This window comes from Lutra lutra, chromosome 14 (genome assembly GCF_902655055.1).
Source record: "Lutra lutra chromosome 14, mLutLut1.2, whole genome shotgun sequence".
NCBI classification, from domain to species: domain Eukaryota; kingdom Metazoa; phylum Chordata; class Mammalia; order Carnivora; family Mustelidae; genus Lutra; species Lutra lutra.
Window position 1 is genome coordinate 58,115,203 of NC_062291.1, and position 26,733 is coordinate 58,141,935.

At 45.6% G+C, this 26,733-nt stretch overlaps 2 protein-coding genes across 3 annotated transcripts in view; one reads left to right on the top strand and one right to left on the bottom strand.

Moving 5' to 3' along the window:
- Positions 1-12,129, bottom strand: part of MMS19 (MMS19 homolog, cytosolic iron-sulfur assembly component) — a 33,346-nt gene extending 21,217 nt beyond the window's left edge. For both annotated transcript variants that reach the window (XM_047703287.1, XM_047703286.1), the window contains exon 1: positions 11,975-12,129. In XM_047703287.1, the coding sequence (XP_047559243.1) occupies positions 11,975-12,086 (112 nt within the window). In that variant the 5' untranslated portion in view covers positions 12,087-12,129. The remainder of the gene's footprint in view (positions 1-11,974) is intronic.
- A 148-nt stretch (positions 12,130-12,277) lies between these two features.
- The window catches only part of UBTD1 (ubiquitin domain containing 1), a 53,404-nt gene continuing 38,948 nt past the window's right edge, over positions 12,278-26,733 (top strand). The window contains exon 1 of the mRNA XM_047703297.1: positions 12,278-13,020. Within this exon, the coding sequence (XP_047559253.1) occupies positions 12,951-13,020 (70 nt within the window). The 5' untranslated portion in view covers positions 12,278-12,950. The remainder of the gene's footprint in view (positions 13,021-26,733) is intronic.

Here is a 26,733-nt window from a genome sequence, read left to right on the forward strand (position 1 = left end):
ATACATCATAAGACCAACTGGGAAAACGTATTTGCAATTCTTGTAACAAAGGGCTTTTTTGACAACATATAAAGAGCTTCTACAAATCAATGAGAAAAAGATCAACAAGGAGATGAATAAATAAAGAAGATGTGGTACACATACACACACACACAGGAATATTACTCAGCCATCAAAAAATGAAATCTTGCCATTTGCGATGACATGGATGCAACTAGAGGGTATTATGTTAAGCAACATAAGTCAATCAGAGAAAGACAATTATATGATTTCACTCACTTGTGGAATTTAAGAAACAAAACAGAAGAGCATAGGGGAAGGGAGAGAAAAATAAAACAAAAAATCAGAGAGGGAGATAAACCATAAGAGACTCTTAATTATAGGAAATAGAGAGGGGCGCCTGGGTTGCTCAGTTAAGCATCTGCCTTCCGCTTAGGTCATGATCCCAAGGTCCTGGAATTGAGCTCCTCTTCAGGCTCCCTGCTCAGTGGGGAGTGTGCTTCTCCCTCTCCCTCTGCCCCTCTCCCCAGCTTGTGTTCTGTCTCAAATAAATAAATAAAATCTTAAAAGAAAAGAAACCAAGTGAGGGTTGCTGGAGAGGAAAAGGGTGGGGGGATGGGGTGACTTTGGTGATAGGTAGTAGGGAGGGCATGTGATATAATGAGCACTGGGTATTATAAACACAGCGAATATGAATTACTGAACTCTACCTCTGAAACTAAGAACATACCATATATTTTAAAAGGAATTTAAAAATGGACAAAACAAAACAAAAAAATGAACCGGCTTTCTACAGAAGATACCCATATTCACCCCAGAAATGCAAATTAAACTATATAAAAACTTTGTATTTAACATACTAGATTGGCAGAGATAAAAAAACTTTGTTAACACACCCATGCTTTGTGAAGGTATGCAGAGATAGGCAGTCTTCTATATTGTAGGTAGAGTATAAACTGGCACAAACCCTTTATGGAGGGCAATTTGACAATGTCTTTAATAAAAATTACAAATGTACATATGCTTTAATCCAGGGAATCTTCTAAAAATTTATCCCATATACTTGTAAAAGTGCTAAATAATTCATGTACAAGGTTATTCATTACAGAGTTACTTATAACGGCAAATAACTTCAAACAACAAATGGCCACCAGTAAGAAACCAGTTAAACAGGGGTGCTTGGGTGGCTCACTTGGTTGAGCATCTGCCTTTTGCTCCAGTCACGATCCCGGAGTCTCAGAATGGAGCACCACATCCAGCTCCCTGCTTAGCAGGGAGTCTGCTTCTCTCTCTGCCCCTCACCCTGCTTGTGTTCTCGTTCACTCTGTCTCTCTCTCTCTCAAATAAATAAATGAATAAGTAGGTAATCTTGGAAGGAAGGAAGGGTTAGATAAATTATAGTATATCAATACAATGGAATTCTCTGCAGCCAGTTAGAAAAATAATGTATGAACGACTGAATGTGTGTGTGCACACACACTGATAATGGGACATGTCTAAAGGTAGGGCAGTGTACATTAATAGTATATATATTACTAAGTGGGCAGCATTGTTTTTAATGGGAGGGAGGGTTGTTTCTATTTGCATTTATTCATTCATTCATTCACTTAGAAGACAAAAGGAACTAGTAATATTGGTTGTCTCTAAGGAGGGACACTGGATAGCTAGGGGGTTGAGAGGTATTTTTTAAAAAACAGATGTTGGGCGCCTGGGTGGCTCAGTTGGTTAAGCGACTGCCTTCGGCTCAGGTCATGATCCTGGAGTCCCAGGATCGAGTCCCGCATCAGGCTCCCAGCTCCACGGGGAGTCTGCTTCTCCCTCTGACCTTCTCCTCGCTCATGCTCTCTCTCACTGTCTCTCTCTCTCTCAAATAAATAAATAAAATGTTTAAAAAAAAATAAAAATAAAAAACAGATGTTTGGGGCGCCTGGGTGGCTCAGTGGGTTAAAGCCTCTGCCTTCGGCTCAGGTCATGATCCCAGGGTCCTGGGATCGAGCCCCACGTCTGGCTCTCTGCTTGGCAGGGAGCCTGCTTCCCTTCCTCTTTCTCTGCCTGCCTCTCTGCCTGCTTGTGATCTCTGCCTGTCAAATAAATAAATAAATAAATCTTTAAAAAACAGATGTTTGATTATGGAATAATTTTAGAGTTAGAGATTAGCATTGGTATATGACTATTAAACTCTAGGCTGTATTTAGATTTTACCAGTTCTTCCACTAATGTCATTTTTCTGTCTCAGGATCCAGTTAAGGATACCACATTGCAATTAGCCATCGTAAATTTTTGGTCTCCTCTGGTCTGTAAAAGTTTCTTAGTCTTTTTCTTTATGACCTTGATATCCCAAAGAAGTACTTTATGGAATGTCCCTCAATTTGGGTGTATTGGATGTTTTCCTCATGTTTAGACTGGGGTCATGGGTTTCCAGAGGAATAGCAAAGAGGTGAAGTGCCCTTCTCATCTTATATCATACCATACCAGGAGTACAAAATATCAGTAAGACTTACTGGTAATTTTAACTCTGATCGTTTGGTCAAGGTAGTGTCAGCCACGTCTCTGCACTATATAGTTATTGTTATTATTATTATTATTTTTAAAGATTTTATTAATTTATTTGACACAGAGAGAGAGAGATCACAAGTAGGCAGAGGCAGGCAGAGAGAGAGGAGGAGCAGGCTCCCTACTGAGCAGAGAGCCCGATGTGAGGCTCGATCCCAGGACCCTGAGATCATGACCCGAGCCGAAGGCAGAGGCTTAACCCACTGAGCCACCCAGGCGCCCCTCTAGTTATTATTTTATTATAGTTATTATTCCTTTCTCATGCTTTTTTAAAAAAAAGATTTTATTTATTTATTTGACAGAGAGAGAGAGAGAGAGAGATCACAAGTAGGCAGAGAGAGAGGAGGAAGCAGGCTCCCTGCTGAGCAGAGAGCCCGAATGCGGGACTCGATCCCATGACCATGAGATCATGATCTGAGCCGAAGGCAGAGACTTAACCCACTGAGCCACCAGGCACCCCTCTTATGCTCTCTTCTTTGGAAGGGAGTCACTTAGCCCCACTTAACACTCACGGGAGAAGCAAAAGTTAAGCTCCACTTCCTAAAAGTATCTATATACCTACCTATATTATGTGGAGTTATTCTGTAAGGAAGATTCATTTCTTTTCCCCATTTATTTATTCAGTCATTTATTTTACATCAGCATAGACTAATGTATATTTACACTTCAGGTTTTAATCCAATATGAGGTTATTTTACTGTTCGAAATCATTCTATCTTTAATGGGGAGGTTTTTAGGTTGTCTCTTGTCCCATCCTTTTATTTGTTTATTTTTATAAAGTTTTATTGAAATGCAGCCAGCCCATTATCTATCTATCTATCTATCTTTCTTTCTTTTTCTTTGAAGTAATCTCTGCACCTAGCATGGGGCTTTATTTAATTCATGACCCCAAGATCTGGAGTCATATGCTCTACCAACTAAGCCAGCCAGATGCCTCATCATTTTATTTTTTAAGTACTTTCTTACTTTTTTAGCACTACAAAATACTACTGGCTCATCCTGTAATTTCTTTGTTCCAGCTGTAGAATTCATTTTTTTCTTCAAGAAGCCTTGCTTCCTCTTATTGGGAAATGGTATTACAAACCAAGACCTGGGTGTGCTTGGGATACCACTGCTCCTAGGCCCTCTAGAGAGAGCTGGGAAATATATATACATATTAACCTATGTTTACATAAGTATCTTTCATTATTTTTCTATCCATATATATTAAAGTAAACATAAAATCATATTACAGTCTCCAGCTCTAATTCAGGACCACAGGTCCATTCTAGCCTCCCTCCTTACTTCTTTTCTTTCTTATTTGTAATTTTTTTCTCTGACAGTGAGAAATCTGGTTCCTATTATCTACCTTTTATTCGTTTTTCAACCTAGTATAGCTATAATTATTTTCAGAATTGTCAACCTCTGAGTTTAGAAGCAGAGTGCGGCATTGGTCTTTAGCCTTGCAGTTTCCTGCCTTTAGTGAGGACACAGTAGATACTAGTATCATAGTAGAGTCATTTGTCACAGTCTGCATTCCATGTTGAGAGAGAAGGGAGACTTTTCTGTATATCCTTTTGTACCTTTTAAAGGTTGCACCATGTGAATATATTACTTATTTTTTTAAAGATTTTATTTATTTATTTGAGAAAGAGCAAGAGAGTGAGAGAGAGCATGAGCAGTGGAGAGGGACAGAGGGAGAAGCAGACTCCCCACTGAGCAGTGAGGCTGATGCAGGCCTGATCCCAGGACCCCAGGATCATGACCTGAGCCAAAGGCAGATGCTTAACTGACTGAGCCACCCAGGTGTCCCATATTATTTATTTTTTAAAATACATTTTTTTTTTTTTTAAAGTAGGCTCCGTGCCCAGTGTGGAGCCCAGTGTGGGGCTTGAACTCACGACCCTGAGATCAAGACCTGAGCTGAGATCAAGAGTCAGATGCTTAACTGACTGAGCTACTCAGGCATCCCTTTAAAATACATTTTTAGGGGTACCTGGGTGGCTCAGTGGGTTAAGCCTCTGCCTTCAGCTCGGGTCATGATCTCAGGGTGCTGGGATCAAGCCCCATGTTGGGCTAACTGCTCAGCGGGGAGCCTGCTTCTCCCTCTCTCTGCCTGCCTCTACCTACTTATGATCTCTCTTTCTCTGCCAAATAAATAAATAAATACATTTTTAACAATACAACAATAATTCACATAGATCCACCAGGACCATCTTAGGATATATTCTCAAGAAAGAAACAAAGAGTAAAAGGTTAGCAATCTTCCTAAGGGATTGACTAAAAGAGAGGAGTTCTAGCTCAATAAGGTGTGGCAATCAGGGAATTCCTTCCAGCAGCCTGTGATGGGTTCCAAGCCCACCTTACTCCAAATGCTGAACCTAATAAGTTAGCTCTCACCAACACCAGACTTCAGCTAGAGTCAAGAGGCTTGAGAAAACTCCTTAAGTCTGTGGTCTCAGAACAAAGCTGCGAGCAGAACTGGGTAGAGGCTCACTCTAGTACTAGAGTAAGTCCAAACGGACTGAGAGAAGGAGTGCTGTCTAGTCAGGATTCATAGCTCGTGACTGGCACCAATTAGACATCAGGCACTCTTAGCCCTGCTCGTGCCAGGGTGTGGAAGGCCCAGCTGCTGCCCCTGCTCCTGAGAAAGAGCCAAGGGAAAAAATGTGCAGGCTGTAGGGTGGGGGAAGGGAAAACAGCCAGACTAACAGGACAAACCAAGGAACTGACAGTTGGGCTCTGTAGCCAATTCCTTAATGGCAACATTGAAGTGAATGGAGATACTCATTTCTGGGTTATACACTATAAAAAAGTACTGCACAATTTAGGAAGGTGGAAAAGGGTGTCTTTTGGAACCTCTTGGCCAAACAAAGTGCAAGAAACTACTGAAAACCCTATCTAAACACTAAATTTCAGTAGTGGCCACAGAGGTAGCAATTGTGCATAGGAAGCTATAGAGGACTGACAACTGTTACTAGCAAAGAACATCACTGAATTATCATTGTTCTCCAGCAACACCATCAAAGACTTTTGTGGATGCTGGTCTAGTGTCCACTGTTGGAAATACCTAAGTGCTATAAAACAAGGACCTAATAAGTCCCACTCAGTTGCCTCTAATTTTTTCATTAAAAATGAGGTATAATTTACATATAGTGAGATGCAGAGATATTAACAGTATAACTTGATGCATTTTAGCAAACATACACCCTGAGTAATCAATACCCCAATCAAGATGTGAACTATTTTCACCACTGGACAAAGTTCCCCCACATCCCTTACTAGTCAATTTCCTCTCCTACAGATTACCTCAAATTTGATAAATAAAAGACTTCTTCATCATGAAGCATACAGTACTATGAAACAGGCTGCCTTTTTAAAAAAATTTTTATTTATTTATTTATTTGACAGAGAGAGAGAGAGAGAGAGAGAGATCACAAGTAGGCAGCAAGGCAGGCAGAGAGAGAGGGGGAAGCAGGCTCCGGGCCAAGCAGAGAGCCCGATGTGGGGCTTGATCCCAGGACCCCGACACCATGACCCGAGCCGAAGGCAGAGGCCCAACCCACTGAGCTACCCAGGCGCCCCAACAGGCTTTTTTAATTACAAATAAACCCCCATCTGTATGAGATTCCTCGAATCCCAGTACATGGGTGAACTCTCCTGGCAGAACCTTTGGTCTGCACTTTTTATAAGGATCCTGTCTTGAATTAATGCAGCACAAACATAAAATACAAGTGAAGTATAAAAGTAATACAAAATTAGGAAAAAATGAAGAGATGTTGTATTAGCTGTATAGCTGTTATACAATAATAAACGAGAGAAAGGAAAATGGTAAGTATGGTGGCAAAAAACTAGAATCAGTATTCTGAGGATGTTTTCACAAAGGTAACTAAATATAACATCTTATTCTAGTTCTGTTGAATCTACCTCAGAAATGTCTTTTTCTTTTTTTTAAAGATTTATTTATTTGAAGAGAGCATGCATGTGTGCATGCAGGGAGGAGGGGCAAAGAATAAGGGAGAGAGAGTCTCAAGCGGACTCTGCGCTAAGCATAGGGCTAGATATCGGACTCAGTCTAATGACCCTGAGATTAGGACCTGAGCCAAAAAGGGTCAGGCACTCAACCAACTGCACCACCCAGGTGCCTCAGAAATCTTTTAAATATGACCCTTCCTTTTCATCCTTATAACCAGAGTATATAACAACAATCCTCTGCTTTTTGGAGTACTAAAAAAAAATGTCCCGGAATTTATGGATACCGGTGATGGTTGTGGAACATCATGAATGTTAAAAGCCAATTAACTATAGTCTTAAAATGGTTAAAGTGAACTTTACCTCAATTATTTATTTATTTTTAATTTGACAGAGAGAGAGAGAGATCACAAGTAGGCAGAGAGGCAGGCAGAGAGAGAGGGAGAAGCAGGCTCCCTGCTGAGCAGAGAGCCCGATACAGGGCTCGATGCCAGTACCCTGAGATCATGACCTGGGCCGAAGGCAGAGGCCCAACCCACTGAGCCCCCCAGGTGCCCCATGACCTCAATTTTTTAAAAAGGCCTTTTAATTCATCCACATCCTACCTAGAATTACCTCCCTAAAATGCACAATTACTTCTCTGCCCACCAATCTCCTTTTCCTCCTTACTGCCTAAGACCTGAATCCCTGGCTTGATGTCCTTCACTATTTAACCCCCAAATCACCTCTAGCTTCACCTTTTGTCATGACTCCTATCATTCAGTCACATGTCCCAACATATCAAGCTCTTCCATATCCTTAATCCTGTAAATGTTCGCATGGTTTGAAATGCCTCTTTCCGGACTTTGTCAAAATTCAATTTTTCAAGACCCAGCTAAAATGTCAACTCTTTTGTGAAGGCCTCCTTCAAAAAATCAAATAATCAAATAATCAAAATCAAATAATCCCCTACTGTGTTTCTCCTTAACTTTAACAAAACTGTCATGTGTATTTGTTTTCATTTATTCATTCAATATTTATTAAGCACCTATTATAAATCAGGTACTGGGTTAGGCCTGGAGACAGAAATACAGACAGAGAGCTCATAAGGAACCCAGTCTGTTGGAGCAGAAAGACATTTAAAACAATCATAGCATTAACAAGCTCAGTGTTACCATAGTGATATAAACAGAGACTTAGCATAAAAAAGGAATAAAATTCCTGGGTTTATGAACCATCCATCACTAACTTTAAGTGATTCATTCTCTAACACTGTAAGTTCTCCCAAATAAAAAATACCTAAATATCTGGAAATATCATTAATTATGCACTTGGACTCCTGGGATAAAAGAAGCTAATAAGGAGTTAATTTTCCTAAAGGTAGTCTCACTGGCATTAAGGAAAAACAAGCGTTAAGTTTCTTTCCCTACATAAGTACACCTAAATTTTTCCAGTGTGTCCAAGATTTACTCTCTAAAAATGGAGCTACTACCACCTCCTAACTACCCATACTTCCCTCAGCAGGGCACCAGTTCATGTGGAACACTGAGGAGTCATCAAAGAAGTATTTATATGAGACTGACGAATGCACAATCAGACCTCTGTCTGATGGAGTTGCAGCCTCTTGAGAATCTGGAGCAGCCAAGGAGGAAGGGGGAAGGATGTGAAGGAGCAGGAGACAGAAAAATCCCAATCAGTTCTAATCAAGCTCTCAAAAATGCCTTTTCTGCTGAGGATGCCACAGACATTTCTCAGAACTGTTTTATTGTTCCTTAACAGTCTTTTGGTTTCAGGAATAGTGGTCTCCCACGAAAGTGGAAAAATACAATAAAGACCAAAACGAAGGAAAATCCAAATAAGGAAGGAAAAGGAAAAAAGGAAAGGAAGAAAATTTATATCCATCAAGATGTCCAAACCTCACACTCTTCAAAATCAGCTTCCTTCCCAACCTCCATTTTTGGACAAAGAACTTCTCTTTTGCTCATACTTAGGCTCAAAAGCTTGGGGTCATCTTGGAGTCCTCCTCCTCCTTCAAGCCCCGTAACTACTTAGGCCTCAAATTCCACAGATTTTTCCTTCAACATCTCTCATTCCATTCACTTCCACAGCTTTTTACTGCATACTTACTTATGCTAGTCTCCAGGAGACTCGGGTGGTAGGCATAGGATAGGATATGGAGAGAGATACAGAAGAGCTACTAAACAAGTCTTCTAATAAATGAGGGCTTATGAACAAGTCTGCTAGTAAGTGCTAATAAATGAGTGGTTGAGAAATAAATACAAAGATTTTGAAGTGTGAGATGATGTCTGGCTAGAGTAATCAGGAAACACTTGGGGGGCAGGCAGTGAGCTCTCAAGCTGGGCCTTGAATCTGAGGTCTAACTTTAGTAAGATGGAGTTAGCAAAAGGAAGTGGGAAGGAAAACACTCAGGGAATAGCAAATCCAGGTAGCTGCCTGGCACTGAAGGTCCAGGAGGGGACTGGTTAAGAATAAGGGGTGGGGCCAGGTAGTGGCAACCTTTGAATGCTAGAATGAAAAGTTTTTAACCCTGGGATCCCTGGGTAGCTCAGTTGGTTGAGCATCTGCCTTAGATTCAGGTCATGATCCCAGGGTCCTGGGATCGGGCCCAGCATCAAGCCCGGCATTGGGTTCCCTGCTCAGCGGAGAGTCTGCTTCTCTTCTCCCTCTGACTGCCACTCTGCCTGCTTATGCTCTGTTAAATAAATAATTTTTTTTCCTTAGGTCTTTAACCCTTAGCCTAGTGGGTCATTTCTCTTCCATCATTTGTACCTTTACACCTGACACCTACTTTCTTCAGGAATTCCACAGCAAAGGTGCAAAACAAAGTTGGTCATAGCTGCCTGTGATTACAGGGTGCTCCTTCTGCATATACAATTTGTAGGACACGCTGCTGCTGTGAGAGGCTGAATAGAAAGCTGGTCGCGGGGCACCTGGGTGGCTCAGTGGGTTAAAGCCTCTGCTTTCGGCTCAGGTCATGATCCCAGAGTTCTGGGATCAAGCCCCACATCAGGCTCTTTGCTCGGCGGGGAGCCTGCTTCCCTCTCTCTCTCTCTGCTTACTTGTGATCTCTGTCAAATAAATAAATAAAATCTTTAAAAAAAAAAAAAGAAAAGAAAGCTGGTCGCTTTAGTGCTAACAAAACTAGACTCATGCTGGATTAGAAAGCACATCTTATTTTGGGAATGCTTCAAAACTCTTTCAGCCTTCAAAACCTTAACTAGGGCTGTGATCTCAGATTGAGAAAATCAATTTAATCCTTCTCAAATTTGCTTTCATTATATGACTCCCTTGCTCAAAGATCTACATGAGTTCTACTTTTTTTTTTTTTAAAGATTTTATTTATTTATTTGACAGAGAGAGATCACAAGTAGGCAGAGAGGCAGGTAGAGAGAGAGGAAGGGAAGCAGGCTCCTCAACGAGCAGAGAGCCCAATGCGGGGCTTGATCCCAGGATCCTGGGATCATGACCTGAGCCGAAGGCAGAGGCTTTAACCCACGGAGCCACCCAGGCGCCCCTACAATGATTTCTATTACCTACAATAGCTCATTCAAATCCCTCTGCCTCGAATCCAAGCTTATGCATAATCCAACTCCACCAAACCTTTTTAACTTTATGTTACTACCAAGCTCCTTTCCTAGTCAAGAGGGCTAAATTACAATGCGGCTAATGTTACAGTCTTAGTTGAGCTGAGTTAAATTTAAACTAGACAATAGTTTAGGTCATTTTTTTCAGGCATTAAAAAATATAAATTTTACAAATGTATTTATAGTACTTGGCAGTCCTTATCCATGCTGTCAAGTGTGTTTTGAATTTGAAAATTCCAAAATTATTGTGTTCATAATGTATAAATGTGAAAGAATAGTTACAAATGGCATTGCTATAACAGTAGGGGGTAGGCGGGTGCATTTTTCAAAATCAGTGAACGTTACACTTAAGATTGTACACTTCACTGAATATAAATTGTATACCAAAATAAACTATAAACAAACTCTAGTTAATAATACGCCTACCAAAGCATTTAGGAGGAAGTGTACTGATATCTACAATCTAAATAGATGGAAAGATACCCGACAAAGCAAGTTATATTAAAATGTTAATGGTCGTTTAGGTGGTGTGTGTAGGTGTGCCTGTTATGAAATTCTCTGCTGTATGTTTGAAAATTTTCATAATAAAACACTGGGGGAAAATGGCATTGATAACGTACTATATAAAGCTGTAAGAAGTTAAAATTTGGTGGAATGACAGCATCAGGTTTTTTGCTCTTTGATGCTTCCTTGCCACCTTGCACATACCCCATATCACCCCTTTTAAGATGTGGTAATACTATTTGTTTGCATGGTTGACTTTCCCACCACAGTAAGAGTTCTTGGTGGGCACAGATCGAATCTGATCTGTATTTGTATTCCTATTGCTTTGTATCGTGTTTGGAGAAAAATATGTGTTCAATAATGGTGGGATGACTGAATGAAAGTGGAACTGCTAAGGACCAAAGTACTGTATTTTCTCACAGATTCACTTTATTCATTTCTCACATTTCTAAAAGTTAGGATGTTCAATTTTCAAGAGAAATGTCTTTTACTTTTTCCCAAGCACGCAAAATTTCCAAAAACAGACAAAACGCATTTGTATTCACGAGATAATTTCGTATTCTATTACGTAAACAAGTCTGAAAGCCTTCTAACACTCAACTTTTTAGATTTTTTTTTTCCCTAAAATAGTGAAGTCTCTGACTCCCAAGGAAATCTGGAATTTGTTTTACTCAAATCCTAGATAAGCTGTGAGAAGTGAGAGATCCCTTAACTGGTCAAAAGCAGGAAACTGGAGATCGGAGGAAAGATAAAAACAAACACCACATAAAGAAGTCACGAAGCAAATTAATCAAGCACTTTACCAAGAAACGGAGGGAAAGTCTTAAGGAGCATACACTAGATATCTCAAACTCCCCCCCCCCCCCCCCCAAGACTGGCTTCTCCCCTCCTCTTTCCTCTGACAGCCAGTCAGAGATCGCGCCGCGCGGCCACCCCCGACATGCCACGCGACTAAAGCTGCTGCCGCGGAAGATGCCGCTTCTCACGTCAACCTCCGCCAAACAACGTGGTTTAGCGGCGGGAGTACCAGATTCTGGACTGGAGGACCTGGGGCTGAGTCCCAGTGCACCCCCTGCCTGATGTGCGAGTCTCTTGTCCTCTCCGGGCTTCAGTTTCCTCATCTGTGACTCGGTAATGACTCTCTAACCCCAGCTGGAGCACAGTGACTGTCTACTAAGATGAGTGGCGTAAAGGCGCTTTAAGGAAGATGCAAGCGACTCTCCATTTGTTACGGCTCTTAAGCATGCGGTGCTCACAACCAGCCCCAGACCCATCTCTCAAAGTCACCGCTGTTCCTCACTCCCTTCCCGCCCGGCGGCTGTACTGAGGCCGCCCCCTCCTGTCTGCCCCATGCGGAAGCCGCGCGGCGCCGTCTGCCATACCTGCAGCCACTTGGTCAGCGGGGCCCTCCTGCTGACCCATGACGAAGTCGTGCACGAGGCCCCACAGTGCGCCCGTAGGCGCCACCGCCTCCAGAGCGGCGGCGGCGGCCATGACGCGAACCAGAGACAGTGGGAGGGGAAGTGGGCGGTGGCACGGGACGGGCCTCTGAGCGCACGCGCCTCCTGAGCCAATCGCCTGGCGAAGTTTAAAGAGGCGGGGCGCTTCCCTGGATCACGTGCCTGCCGGCTCCCGGCCAGGCAGTTCCAGGGAGGGATGGGACGGTCCCTCCCCGAGGGGCGGGGCTTGGAGTCGGGGCGGTGGCTCGGGCAGGGAAGGCGGCTGCTGGGCACGCAGCCGGGGGCCATTGAGGGCGAATAATTCCCGGCCCGGCTCCCAGGGAGACGGGTGGCGGGGCGGGTACCTGGCTGGGTGGGGCCAAGGGGCGGTACATACCCTGGGGGAAACCAATGAGAAAATCAGGCCCTGCCCGAGGGGGCGGTGCTGTCGGTCACATGCGCACCTGGGGCGGGCGGCGGCGGAGGCGCGGGCACCGGGAGCCGGCGGCCGGGAGCTGGGCCGGGCTGGGGCGGGGTTAGGCAGGTGAGTGACAGGCTCCGGGGGGCCGGCCCCAGCTGGGAGCCCCGAGCGAGCAGGGAGTAGCTGCGGAGGTGCCCGCCCCCTCTCTCCGCCCCCTCCAGCGGAGCTGTTCTCCGGCCGGGCACCGTCGCGGGCCCCCCTGGCCCGGCCACCTGGGACTGTGGTGGGGAATCGGCCCCCTCCCTAACTCCCCTCGCCCGCAAAGTTTGTGGCGAAGCCGGCGCCCGGGCAGAGCGCGTCCCTGGGGGGAAGATCGAGGAGCGCCCGATGCGGGGAGACAGGAGCCGTTGACCCGGGACGTCGCCGTCCGGGGCAGAAGCGCGGAGCAGCCGACCAGCCCGCCGCCTCCGGTGCATGGGGCCCGACTGAAGAGCCAGCATGGGCAACTGCGTGGGGAGACAGCGCCGGGAGAGGCCGGCCGCCCCGGGACACCCCCGCAAGCGAGCAGGTAACGACGAGGAAGGGAGCAGGGCCACGGGCGCCTCGCCAGTTGTCCCCCTCCTCGCCCGAGCGCTGGGCTTCCCAAGAGACCTCCCACGGCTCCTGGCGCCTGGGTTTCCCAGATGGCTGTTTCGGAGCCAGACGGGGGCCCGCTCCCCAGCCCTGGTGGCCGGGGGAGCCGAGTTGGGGCAACTGCGAGCGCTGACCCGGCTGCGAGCCCAACTCGCTCCAACTGGGAAGCTCCTAGTGGGGGTGGGGGCGGAGGCAGGAAATGTTTGCAGACCGCAGCGGGGCCGGCTGAGGGGAGGGGGGCCCGGGACGGGGGCGCCGCTGGTCTGGCAGCCGGGTCGGGGTCGGAGGCTGGCCCGTCGGGGCAGGGCGCGGGCGGCCAGTCGTCCCCAGAACTCGGAGCGAGCGAGAACTGTCGCTCTTCCAGAGACTGTTTCATTATCGGGCTGCAGATCGTGTCTGCCGGAATCCAACTGGCAAAAGCAGCGCAGGACTCTGGGAAAGAAATCTTTATTTTTCCCGCAGGGCTTTTTAGAGCCTCCTGGCTGTCTGGAGTCTAGAAAAGGTGGGGCGTGGGGTGGGAATCGCGCTCGGGTTTGTTGGGATCCTTCCCAGCCTTGGGGATGGGATCTGCTCCTTGGTGATCCGCGAGGGCCGGGCAGCGTCTTCTCACTTTCTTGGTACACTCCTCCAATACTGGCGCTTCGCCCTGGGAAGAGGTCTGGCGTTCGTTTCCCCGGGTCTTGTACTCACTTCCTTCTCTGAGGGTGTTGCAAGGACCTTCTGAGAAGGATAAAAATCGTATACTTTAGAGTTGAAAGGGACCTTCAAAACTTTGGTCCAGATAGATCAGGAGTCCAGATAGACTAACTCCTCCTCTCTTTGTAGAAGCCCAGATCCAGAGAGGTTGAACAACTTGCCCAAAGACACACAGCTAGTTAGTAGTGTAGCTGGGGCTAGAACGCAGTCTCCTCTTCCACTCAATTGCTACATATCCCTTTATGTAAGAGGAGCCACAGGCATAGTTGTTAATGAAGTGGAAACTCTAGTTGGAATTTCCTGTGTCCTTTGACACCGAAGGTGTGTTGCTTGGGTTGTGGAAACTGGGAAGGAAGATAAGGGGAAAAGTGGGGGAAGCAGAGAAGGATGTCTGTGTGATGGACAGGATGACTTGTGGAAGAAGAAACATGTTTTTCTGGGGGTGGAGGGAGGAGGTAAATTTAACACTGGAAAACCTTTTGGCAGCCCTGGCCATTCTGACTGAGGAAAGTTGATTCTTAGACCCAAGGGCTTTCTTTCTTTCATTCATTCATTTATTCAACGAATATTTATTATTTATGTGCTCAGTCCACATGATTGATTTTGTAGCAGTTTTTGCTGGTGACAACTCTCTCATACTTGAAACTCTTCCCCCCCCCCTTCCTTTCTCCATGTTAGATTATCCTGGTTTGGTTTGGCTGCTCACCATCACATCACCTCCTAGCTGTGTACACACCCATGGTTCAGTTTGACATTCTTTTTTTTTTTTCGCCTCTCTTACTCCCTACCAGAGAAATTATACTCAGTCCCACAACTATATCCACTGGAAAACCTGTACACTGTATCTTCAACTATTATCTGTCAAACTCCAGACTCGTATCAGTAAATGCCCACTGGACACGCTGATGTAGTTATTCTCAGATTCAACACTTCTAAAAGCAAACGCTGCATCTCTCCCCTCAGCCAACTTCCCTTTACTCTTCCATTCTTGCAGCTGCCTAACTTGATACTTTGGAGATGTCTCTCTGCTGACTTTCTCTGCCTCCCAGGCAGGCAGTCACTGGGACCCGCTGGTCTTCCTTGGAAAGTCGTACAAACCTGCCCCTTCCACTCTGCTTCACTCCCTTGTCATCTCAAGTTCAACCCACTTCCCAAGCTGAACTTAGTTTCCCACCAAAGGCAAGTTCATCTTCAGTCATTCATCCAATGCCTGCACACTGTTCCCCCCTCCCCTAAAGATGTTTGTTAAATTAACCTGTTTCGAACTCTATAATTCTATGTTTAGGAATTTTTTTTAAGTTTTTTTTTTTTTTTCTTAAAGTAAATTCTACACCCAGCATGGGGCTTGAACTCATAACCGCAAGATCAAGAGTTGTGTGTTCTACTGACTGAGCCAGCCACGTGCCCCTGTTTAGGAATCTTTTTGTACCTCTCCAGTTCTGTAAGAACTTTAACTTTCAAGGCTGTTCAATTTGGTCAGTCCTTTTTTAAGGCGTGATTTCTTTCTCTTCCCTGAATTAAGGCCACCAGTGTTTGCGCTTTGCCATTTCCCCCCTTCTTATCAAGAGCCTTTCTTCCTTTCAAGGTTCGTCTCAAATCCGGTATCTTTCTAGAAGCACATTGCCTGACAATTCCAACTCCCCCCTTTCTGAGAACTCCTGCAGACACATTATGCCACTTACTTAACAATTATCTTCTCCATATTATTAGTCATTTCTTTGATGTTTACAGTCTTGTATCAGCAACTACCCTGCAAGCCTTGAGGACCTGGGTTCTGTCTTATCCTTACATGTCTGTCTCTCACCCTCGCTCATCTAGCCATACATGTACACATATGCTCGTGCACACACACACACTCAGTACTTAGCACAATGACTTATACAGAGGAAGCACTCAATATTTGTTGGTTTTAGAACGTTAACCCGACTATATCTTAGCATCTGAATTTTTCATGTAAATATTTTACTGAAGTACATATCTGCATTTTTTTTACCTGCTAGTGTATCATTTTTTCAGTTCCGTAGGTCCCCCTATGAACAGCTTTATTCATAAAGTCCAAAGCCAAGGGGAACTCTGTAGGTTGACAAGTTTGGTATGAGGGAAGGAATCCTTCTTAACTTCACAGCGTGCACCTGGCATTCCTATAACATCTGCAGCTTACCCTTTGACAAAGACATAGTTTGATGTTGTAACACTAATGCCTAAAAATCCCCAGCTCCCCTGGTAACTCTTACCTTTCCTTTGCCGCTGGTATAATGGGAAGAAACCACCAATAGAGAGCTAGAACCTGAGTTCTAGTCCCGGGTCTGTAGCTGGGTGACCCTGGGCAAGTCCGCAAACCTCTCTCTGGTCACACTTTCAGTATCTCAGAAAGGGGTGGGCTTGTACTAGATCATCAGAGTTGTTTCATCATCTTCACAAAGACAACTGTTCAAAACTGCGAAGTTATTGAGTTGAAATCCTGTGCCCTGTTATGTCACCCTTTGGCCTTAGTTCTGTCTTCCTAGTCACTTGGCAGGTAAAGTGGAGACATGATGCCCATTAGTCAGGGCATCTTGCCTAGCTAGAAAGTTTATGATTATCATTCTTTTTTATTTTTCTTTTAAAGATTTTATTTATTTGTTTGACAGACAGAGATCACAAGTAGGCAGAGAGGCAGGCGGCGGGGGGGGGGGGGGTGTTGTAGGGTAGGAAGCAGGCTCCCTGCTGAGCAGAGAGCCCTGAGGACCCTGAGATCATGACCTGAGCCGAAGGCAGAGGCTTTAACCCATTGAGCCACCCAGGCACCCCTCTTTTTTATTTTTTAACTGTTATTCCTAGTGCATCCCCAGAAGGACTATGTTCCCCCTTCAGGTGCTGGGTGGCCCTTACATGCTTCAGAGAATACTTGGGGATTTACTCATTTAGGGGGCTCCCCCCCGCCGGCACATATACCCTGAGTAGATCTATCTCTGCTCCTGCTGTGGGTAAGGCAGGCCCTCCCCCAGCCACCCCAGGGAGAAAGCGAGGTGGTAGAACAGGCAAGTCTCTTGCCCAGCTCCACCCTTTGAGAATGTGGCAGGGCTGAAACCCAACTATCTGACTCTGTGATGTGCCAGGAGTATCCACTTACGTTCTGGAATCTCAAGCCAGGTGCGGACAGACCCAGGGCCCTGTTTTGAGCTGGTTGGGCTTGGTGTTGTAGTTGCAAGAGAGTCACTTCTCATTGTGTGGGCTGCTGTGGCTATTCTTGAGGGAGTAATTGAGCAACTTCTCCATTTGCCCAGTAAATATTTACTGAGTGCCAGGCACCTTGCTGGCTGTGAACGGACATGGTCCTTGGCCACATGGAGCTTACAATTTAGGGGTGGGGGAGATAATAAACATACTCATGCACATTACACGTGATCATACATGGAAATCCTGTATGACAACACATACAACAATGTATTGCTATACAGCTGGTGATTCCCACATTCATAATTTCAACCCACCCTCTTCAGCTCTAGCCTTGTATGTTCTGCTGGTACGTACCACATTTGATGTGTAAAGAGCTTCTCAGTTTAGCATGTCCAGAACAAAAGGAACGTGCAACCCCCCCACCCGGCTCCTCCCCGAGTCTTCCCGTCTATTAATGTGATTTTGTCCTTCCAGTTACCCCAGCCCCCAAAACCTCGAGTCATCCCTGACACCTCCCCTTTCTCTCAGTCCCACATCCATTTAATCAATAGATCCTATCGGCTTTGCCCTAAATATATCCAGAACCTGAGTCTCTTCATCTTCACCACTTTAGCCCTGGCCTAAGCCGCCATCAGCCTCTTAACTGACCTTCCTGCTTCCTCTCTTGTCTCCCGACAGACTGTTTTCATCACAGCAGCCAGAGTGAGGCTGCGAACTGTAAGTCAGATTTTGTTACTCCTTTGTCCCCGATCTCATTCAGAGTCCTTGTGTTGGGTACAAGACACGATATGACTTCACCAGCTTACCTTTAAGCTGCCTTGTGCTCTTCATGGCCTGTTCCACCCCCTGATACCTGAATGGGTCCCTCCCTTGGTCTGTCTCCTCCACATCCCCTCAAGCCTTTCTCTGCTGTGAGGCCCTCCCAGGCCATCCTTTGAAAAATGGGTCCCATTCCCTGTAGTACTTGCTGTCAGCATTATCTGTCCCTCCTCCCCCATTTTATTTTTCTCCATGGCTGTTACCATCTTCTGGCATTGGCTGCCTCCCCTACTGCGGAGGGGTCAGAGATTTTTGTTTGCTCCCTGTTACATAGAGCAGTGCCTCACATACAATAGGTGCTTAAAAAGTCTTTGTTGGATGAAGCTACTGTGTCTAGCAGAGTTGGGAAGGTCTACAGAAAGGCAGGAAAGAGCAGCCCTGATTGCTCTCCTGTGTGGTGGATGTTAGGGCATGCATCTAAGTAAGGGCACTTCGGTTCAACTTCACAGTGCTGTGTTCTGTTCCTGACACTGGCTTCGCTCTCACCCCAGGCCTGGCTAAGGTCTCAGATACCTGGGACAGAATTCCCTCTGGTTTGGGAACCTCTTGCTAGGAGACACCCGGGCTAGAGCAGCAGAGCAGAGTCAAGTCCCCTAACCAGGCAATAGCACTTTCTTTTTTTTTTTTTTTTTTAAGATTTTATTTATTTATTTGACAGAGAGAGATCACAAGTAGACAGAGAGGCAGGCAGAGAGAGAGAGAGAGAGAGAGAAGCAGGCTCCCTGCTGAGCAGAGAGCCCGATGCGGGACTCGATCCCAGGACCCTGAGATCATGACCTGAGCCGAAGGCAGCGGCTTAACCCACTGAGCCACCCAGGCGCCCGCAATAGCACTTTCTTGATGTTTTATGTCCTTGCATGCATCTGAGAGTGGACCCCTCTCCCAGACACACATGGTATTCGTAGTCATGGGGATGGGGTTGTCTAACAGACTGGGAAGCAGGAAGGTGGGTGCTGTGGATTCCAGGCCTCTCTCTACCCAGCAACTTGCTGAGGAATTTTTAGAATTATAGCATTTTAGAACTGAAAGGAACTTAAAGTTTTCTTTAACCTCTTTTTCTTTTCCAGCTATTAAAAAGAGAATAAAGGTATATCTACTCCCTGCCGAGTTCACAGAAATGTGGTGCAACCTATATAGGAACTGCAAGTGAGAGGGGGTGGGCTCCTTCAAGTTTTGAGTGTGTTGGGGTCAAGACATTGTAGGGAAGGGCTCAAGGTCAATTGTGTTTAAGAGGGAAGAGGTCTATTCTCTCTGCCCCTTTCTGCCCCTTTTCTGAGTGGTGATCTTGGGCAAGTCACTCGTTTTGTGCTCGGTTGATTCTCTATTTTAAAAAATGTTAGTATTTCCAGTTTACTTCAGGAAGATGTTATGGGGATAAAATAAACTAAAGCTGTTTTTGAAATTACTTTCGTGACTGCATGGTCTGCTCAAATGTCAGGTCCCAACCCAGATCCTCATCTGCCATTGATGGTAAATAAGGCCTTGGTTCTCTGCTTCTTCCTAACTGTGTGTGTGACTTTGATCTATCTGAGCCTCAGTTTCCCGGTTCATACAATGGGATGACTGCTACCCTGCCCACCTCCCAGAGAGGGTTTAAGAAGCAAGTGAGCTCCTGATAAAAGATTTTATGAACTCCTAAAGTTTCTATTATCCTAGCCACAGGATTTTTACACACAAAAACCATAGCCAGTGATTTTCCCCACCAGATCATTGAAGCTTACTCTTTTTTTTAAAGAGCAAAACTATAAAAGAAATGTTTAAAAACTATTTTTGGATGGGAATCTTTCTGAAACGGATGATAAGCTTCTAAGCAAAGTGTACTGAGCATGAATAACCTCCTCTTTGCGACTCAGGGGTGTGGAGTTCAGACCTGTATGTACAAAGCACCTGCTTGGCGGAGGTGGGGACCACAAAAGCTTCTTTCTGTCAAAAGCCTTTATTTCTGAACGAAGCGAGGGTGAACGGAAGGAAATTGCTGAGGGAGAACCCATTCCACCGTGGCCCGGCTCAGGGTCCCAGGCAGCACTGGGGTGGGGAAGTTCTTGATTCCTGCTCTGGGCTCTGAATGAGAACAGCATCCTGCCTGGTGCATAATTGTGCTCATGACAGGGTGAGGCCTCTGGGCTTCTGAACCTGCAGGGCAGTGGGCCCTGCACTAAATGGTACCTGGCTGCTGTGCTTTCGGGCTTCACATTTCCACCTATAATCTGTCTTCTCCCTAGTAGCAGTCACCTCTTTTTTTCATTTCCCCACTTAAAGAGCACGTGCTTGGATACACGTGACGTAACTCAGGTATATCGCTGTGCACACTTCGTACCTTCACACTGCCGTGCAGCCATCCCCACCATCCATCTTTACAAGTTTTTCCTCCTTCCCAGTGGAAACTCTGTCCCCATTAAACACAGACTCCTCATTCTTCCCTCCCCCAGGCCCTGGTAGCCACCAGTCTGCTTCCTGTCTCTATGACTTTGACCACTCTCAGCACCTCAAGTAAGTGGAGTGAAGCAATATTTGAACTTCTGCCTTAGGTTTATTTCACCAAGCGTGTTATCTTCAAGGTTCATCCGTGATGTAGCACATGTCAGAATTCTCTTCATTTTTAAGGCTGAATAGCTTTCCATTGTATGTCTCAACCACATCTTGTTCGTTCATCTGTCAATGGACACTTGGTGTGCTTCCACCTTTTGGCTGTTGTGAATAGTGCTCCTGTGAACATGGGTGTACAAATCTGGTTGAGTGCCTGCTTTCGGTTCTGTTGTGTATATATCCAGAAGTGGAATTGCTGGATCATATGTTCACTCTAGGTATAATTTTTTGAGGAATTGCCCTTCTGTTTTCCTCAGCGGCTGTACCATTGTACATTCCCCCCAGCAGTGGACAAGGGTTCCAGTCTCTTCACATCCTCACCAAAAATGTTTTTTACTTTCTGGTTTTTGTTTTGTTTCTTTTTTTTTTTCTTTCTTTCTTTCTTTCTTTCTTTTTTTAAATATATTTTACTTATTTATTTGAGAAAGGGAGAACACAAGCAATGGAAGGGGCAGAGGGAGAAGGAGAAACAGACTTCCCACTGAGTGGGGAGCCCAACACAAGGCTTGATCCCAAGACCCCGAGATCATGACCTGAACTGAAGGCAGATGTTTAACTGACTGAGCCACCCAGGTGCCCCTGCCATCCTATTGGGTGTGAAGTGACACCTGATCATAGTGGTCACTTTGTGAGATTCCATCTACGGGGCTCAGATAGCAGCCCCTCCCGTTTCCTGGGGAAACCAACAGTTGGGATTGTTAGAATTGTACCTAGAGAAGGAGTAGATGAGCTCATAGTGAAGCCTGAGGGGCCTTCCAGGGAGGGAAGTCCAGGAGCTTGGATGGGTGGGTTCTGTGACATCTTTTTTTTTGGTCAGTCAGAATTTGGCTTACTTCTGGGTTTCTAATTAGATGGTCGATGGCTGGGATAGATGGATGGATGAATGGATGGATGGTGCTTCCAGTTTACCTTAGCAGATCTGTGTTATAATTCATCAGGCTCCCAGAGAATGTTGACACTGTCTTACTTGGGGTGCACACCAATTTTTTTAACCCTGTTTTGCATGTGAGAGATGTAGGACTGTGGTTCAGATGGGAGCTCGTAGGGTTGGCAGTCACATGTCGACATGGGGAGTTTGTCTGCTGCTCAAAGCCATGAGCTCTCTGTTGGGGTCAAGATCTCCCTGCTTACTGAGCTCATGGGGAAGAGGTCCCTTATTGTCAGGAAAGGGGCTGTAGCATCTTCTGCAGGGTTTGGGGTGAGGGGACGAAGATGGCTTCTCATTTGTACCTGTCTTCTCAGGGAGGCTGGCACCAGAGTCCAACCGAGGCAGCCAGCCGGTGACCAAGTGGCCTAGATCTTAGAGGACTCAGAGTTTTGTTTTTTAGGGCTGGAAGAGACACAGTTGGCAGCGGCTCACCTTTCCTTGGTGTTTACCATGTGCCAGGAGCATCACGTGCAGTATCTTGGCTAATCCTCACCACCGTCCTATGGGTGGACACTATTATCACCTTTTTACAGATGAAGAAATTGAGCCCTAGAAAAGTAATGTCTCCTGCCTGAGGCCATGCAGGTTGTAAACAGCAGAGCCAGGACTGGAACCCAAGTGGTTTGATCTTGGAGCAAGCTTTTGTTTGGCTCTTGTGTAGTTTATCTACACTGGGCAGGAGAAAGAGAACACATGTTTTTCGTATTTAAAGTGAGTTTATTATTGGCCCTGTCAGGCAACCATCTCATTTGATTGTCCCCGTTTTACCTATGGGAATATTTCTACCCATTTTACATATGGGAAAGCTGATGTTCAGGAAAGTAAATCAGTTGTGGTGTTCCTGAGGCTGAGGAGAGGCAGTGCTAGAGCTCAGATTAGGTGGTTTGACTCAAATTCTGGTGCTCAGAGCTCATTCTATTGTGGTGCCTTCCCCCACCTCTGTGAAAAGGAGCCAGAAGTCCGCTATAAAGCCTGCAAAGCTACAAGAACTGTAGCCACTCTGCTCCCCTCTCCTTGCTGTTCTCTCCTCCTTTAATGTCCCATCCCCCAAACTGCAGCCTCTGCACCCCAGAGCCACATGAGTTCATTGTTCTGGATCAAGCACTTGGCACTTAGTAGATGCTCAATAAATTTTTGTTGAATGTTGTTTGAGGGTTGAGTGTGCTGGAAGGGGTAGAATCTCAGCCAAGATTGCATTCCTAAAGAGAAATACAAGTAGAATGCAAATACCATTGTTTCCTCCTCCTTCTCCCAGAATGAACTTCTACTTTCCAACTCCCAGATGCCAGGGACTTGAAGAAAAGAATGCCCTGGCTCTGCAGACTTCGAATTATTCCAAGATTCCCAAGGGAAAAGAGGAACCAGAGCCCCGTTAGCAAAGTGCTTGCTGGATCAGGTGTCATTCTTTGTAATTAATAAGACTAGTGGTTTCTTGCTTTGTTCAGCATTTTGTAGTTTTTAAAGTGCTTTCACAGGTATTATATATGATTTTTTCCCCCACAAACATCCTCTTAGGTAGGCAGGGTGGGAATCATTTTTCTCATTTTGTGGCTGAGGATACTGAGATTTAGTGAGGTTGCCAAGCTGCCCAAGGTTATTGACAGGTAAGTGGTAGAGAGGTAGAAGCCATAGGAGGTGATGGCTCCACTACTTTCCCCCTGTGGTGAGAAAGCCTCAGTTCAAAGCCTCAGTTTCCACATCTGCAAGATGGGGACAAGAGCAGGGTCATTCAGGGTAGTCAATGGCTCCATCACACAAGTGGTGATGTGTGTGAAGTGATGAGCACTGTGCCCACACCCAGCAAATGGCAGTGGGTTGTTAATGACAATAACCAAAGCCAAGTTCATGGTTACTTTGGGGACATGTATTCTGTTGACTCTTGGTCAGCCCAGAGTGTTGGGAAGAGCAGAATGTAGCCTCCCCTTGCCCCACCTTAGAAATCTGCTTCGGGCCACTCTGTGGCCCTTCCCCTGAAATTGGAGTGTATAGCAAAGGCTGACCATGAGGTTTTTTTTTTTAAAGTTTTATTTATTTTACTTTACAGGGCGAGAGAGTGTGCATGCATGCATAGATGCATGTATGCGGGTGGGGGGAGGGCAGAGAGTGAGAAACCCAAGCAGACTCCCCACTAAGCAGGGAGCCATCTCACAACCCTGAGCCTGTGACCTGAGCTGAAAACCAAGAGTTGGCTGCTGAACTAACTGAGCCACCCAGGTGCCCCCTGACCATGAATTTCTTTTGATTTGCAAAACCTAGGATCTTCTAAACAGGGCATTTACAAGATACCATTTTTCTTTTCATAGCGGATAATTAGGACAATATGATAAGTATTTTGTTCATTTAATATTCGTTTGCATTTTATTATCCCAGCTCCTCCAGCTCATTAACTATGTAACGTTGGGCAAGTTATTTCAGGTTTTTGGACCTCACTTTCCTCGTCTGTAAAATAAAGATAACAGTACCTACTCTGTGGAGTTGTCATGAGGATTAAATGAGTTAATGCACAAAACATCCTTAGAATGGTGCCTGGGACATATTAAAATACTCAGTAAATGGCAGTTACTATTATCACCATGCCTGGCACTGTAAGCCACTGTCCCCAACCTTCCTCTTCCCCCGCAAGTTGAGATGCAAGGCCAGTGACGTTCCTACGCAGGACCTAGCTTCCGCTGTATACCGGGATTATCTACCATTCTTGTAATTCCACTCATTTATTCAGGAAAGCAAATTGAAAGCAAGTTGCACAAGAGTGATATTATTATAGAGATAGCCTTGAATCTAGCTTCATTTTTTAAAAATGTGAACCTTTCACAAAAACTTGAGAACTCTTGTTAGTTACAAATCTCTTCCCTCCACCCCTCCGCCCACCCCCTGACATACTCTGGCTGATTCCAGCAACACCCAGTGCCTACTTTTCTGGGCTGTCTCAAAACAGATACAAACATTCCTTGCTCCGTAGGTGAAGGCTGGGGAGTGCCCTCAGTGTGCTGTGGCTCATCTTCAGCTTGGCAGAACATCTCTGGGTCTGCTGGGGCGTCCTTCCTGGAGCCTGGCACATTTCTCTAATATGCGTTGACAACTGCAGACACCTCCTTTGTGAACTTTCTTGGAAAGTGATCAACATCCACAGCAGAGCCCTTTTCTGCACTTGATATACAGTCCCCTGCAACTTGGTTAAAAAAACAGGTGTTTTATAGTTATGATACAGTATACTTTATTAAGCACCAATTGTGGGGCAGGCACTGCTGTAGGTACTTTTACACACATCTCATCCAGTGTCCCTGATAAATCACTGAGAGGTTGTCCTCAATTTAGGGGAGAGGCTTAGTGATACTAACTACTGTGTGCAGGTCACACAGGGAGAAATGGAAGATTTGGGATTCCAGACCACTGTTGTAGATTCCCAGCTCGGTGTGCCTTCCATGCAATGCCTACCTCATTGTCAATTTCAGCCGAGGGCTCTCTGGGCCCTAAACAGGTGTGGCTGGTTTATTGACGTCATTGCCACCCATGAGTAGCAAATAGTCTGCTGCTGCCAGTTCCTGCACTACACACCCTGAATGTGCCAGAAAGAGCACTTCTTGGGACCACCAAACCTTTATGCGTTTGTCCCCGCTGCCTCCTTTCCCCGTCCCCGTGCAGTATCTCTGAAACATACCACACTATCCTCTCTAATGTGGGATATCACTCATGGCATTGATTTTTTTTACTTAGTGAATGCACTGTGTTCCCCCAAAATAGACTGTCATGTAACATGGGTGTTTTCATTTCTCATGACCTCACATCACCAAATCAGTACCATTTATTATCATCATTGAAATCAGTACCATTTATTAACCTACCATGCATGCATTCAACACCCTACAAGATCTTTGACACCAGCATCTTCCATTTTCACATCAGCCCTATGAGGCAGGTATAATCACTTGCATTTTTCCAGAGGAAAAAACTGAGGCTCAGGGAGGTTAAGACCCTTGATGACAAAAGTGGATGACTGCTATTTGAATCCTCTTAGTTGTATCCCAGGGACTTGTATCTTAAGCACTATTGGAAATTGCCTCCAAATATTCAGTACATGTCCTGGGCACTGGGTTAGGTACCAGGCAGAGCAGGAAGAGTTGGTTCCTTTCCTCAAGGAGCTCACGGAGTAATGAACCCAGTAATACTGGAGCTTCTGCGATTGGGTTTCCTTTTTTCGAAACCTGTTTCCGTCTGGCCGCACCCTAGTGGGCAGATCCATGGCACACAGTGCCAAAGGTCCATGGGGAGCTGGTGATGCTCTGCACTGCGGGGTTTATGTCCCTGATGTCTCTGTTTGCTCTTTGTCCTTCTTCCCTCTCTGCTGTCACAGCAGGTTCATGGAACAAGCTCACCTGGTCTCGCCCACCATCGTACTCCTGTTTGTGGCGTGTACTGTACTGGCTGCTGAGGAGAAGGGAGGCCTTACTTGGCTGGGAACTTACTGCTACTATGGCTTTTTATAAGGCCCCAAATGATTTTTTGAAAAACATCCACATGGTGCCTGCGTTGTTATCTGGGCCCTCTCCCTGAGGAATAGGATGGGCAGTCTTTGGAGTCAGTGGGCAAAAAGAGAGCTACACTGGGCCCTTTCATCTGCAGCTGACCCCTCCTGTTTGAAGCTGAGCCTAGCTCTGTCCTGCTGTGACATGTGTCCCATAGAAGATCCAGGGCCTGGATGTCTGGTGTACTGCTGACCATCAAGTACTCGTACTGAAGCCTTATACAGAGGTGTGTAAGTGGCCTGCCACATTTGACCACGCCACCCCTTGGGCATTTACGCCAAGGGCCCTGGCCCACAGGAAGTGTCCAAGGAGAGATTTCAGCCTACTGGTCCTATTCTCCATCATCCAATGCTAGTTGAGGTATGGATGGATGGGGACCTCTTTTATAGGCTGGGCCTGGGGCCCCTCAGTTTTAGAGATGAAATGATCTATTTTTCAAAAAGCTGTGGGGTTGGTAGACATGCTCAGGATCTTTCCTTCCTTTTAGAAGAGAATTGGCACTAATAAGGAATTCAGCTGGAAGAACTGGTTCAGGGAGGTCAAGCCACAGGTCTGTGGTCTGTCCTGCTCAGTCAGAGGTGGAGCTGGTATCATACCCAGGAAATCAGATTCCATTTCTCTTGGTTTTTTTCTTTCCATCTTGCTTCATACCCATGTCCACATTATATACATATGTCTTATCATCTATGATGGCTTCTGGCCAGGCTCGGGCAGGAGCAAGGACAAATTAAGATATGGTACCATTTTAAGTAAGACATACAGTGTAGACGAGCAGAGACAAAGGCAATGTGTAGACACTTTAGAAAGAGTTGAGATGGGATAGGGCAGTTATGAAGGGTAACTGAGGTGAGTTGCAGAAGGGTTAGTGATTTGAGTAAGGAGTGCAGGTTGGAGAGAAGCAAGTAATGTAATTTGCCTTATTATAGAAGTTGGGTTT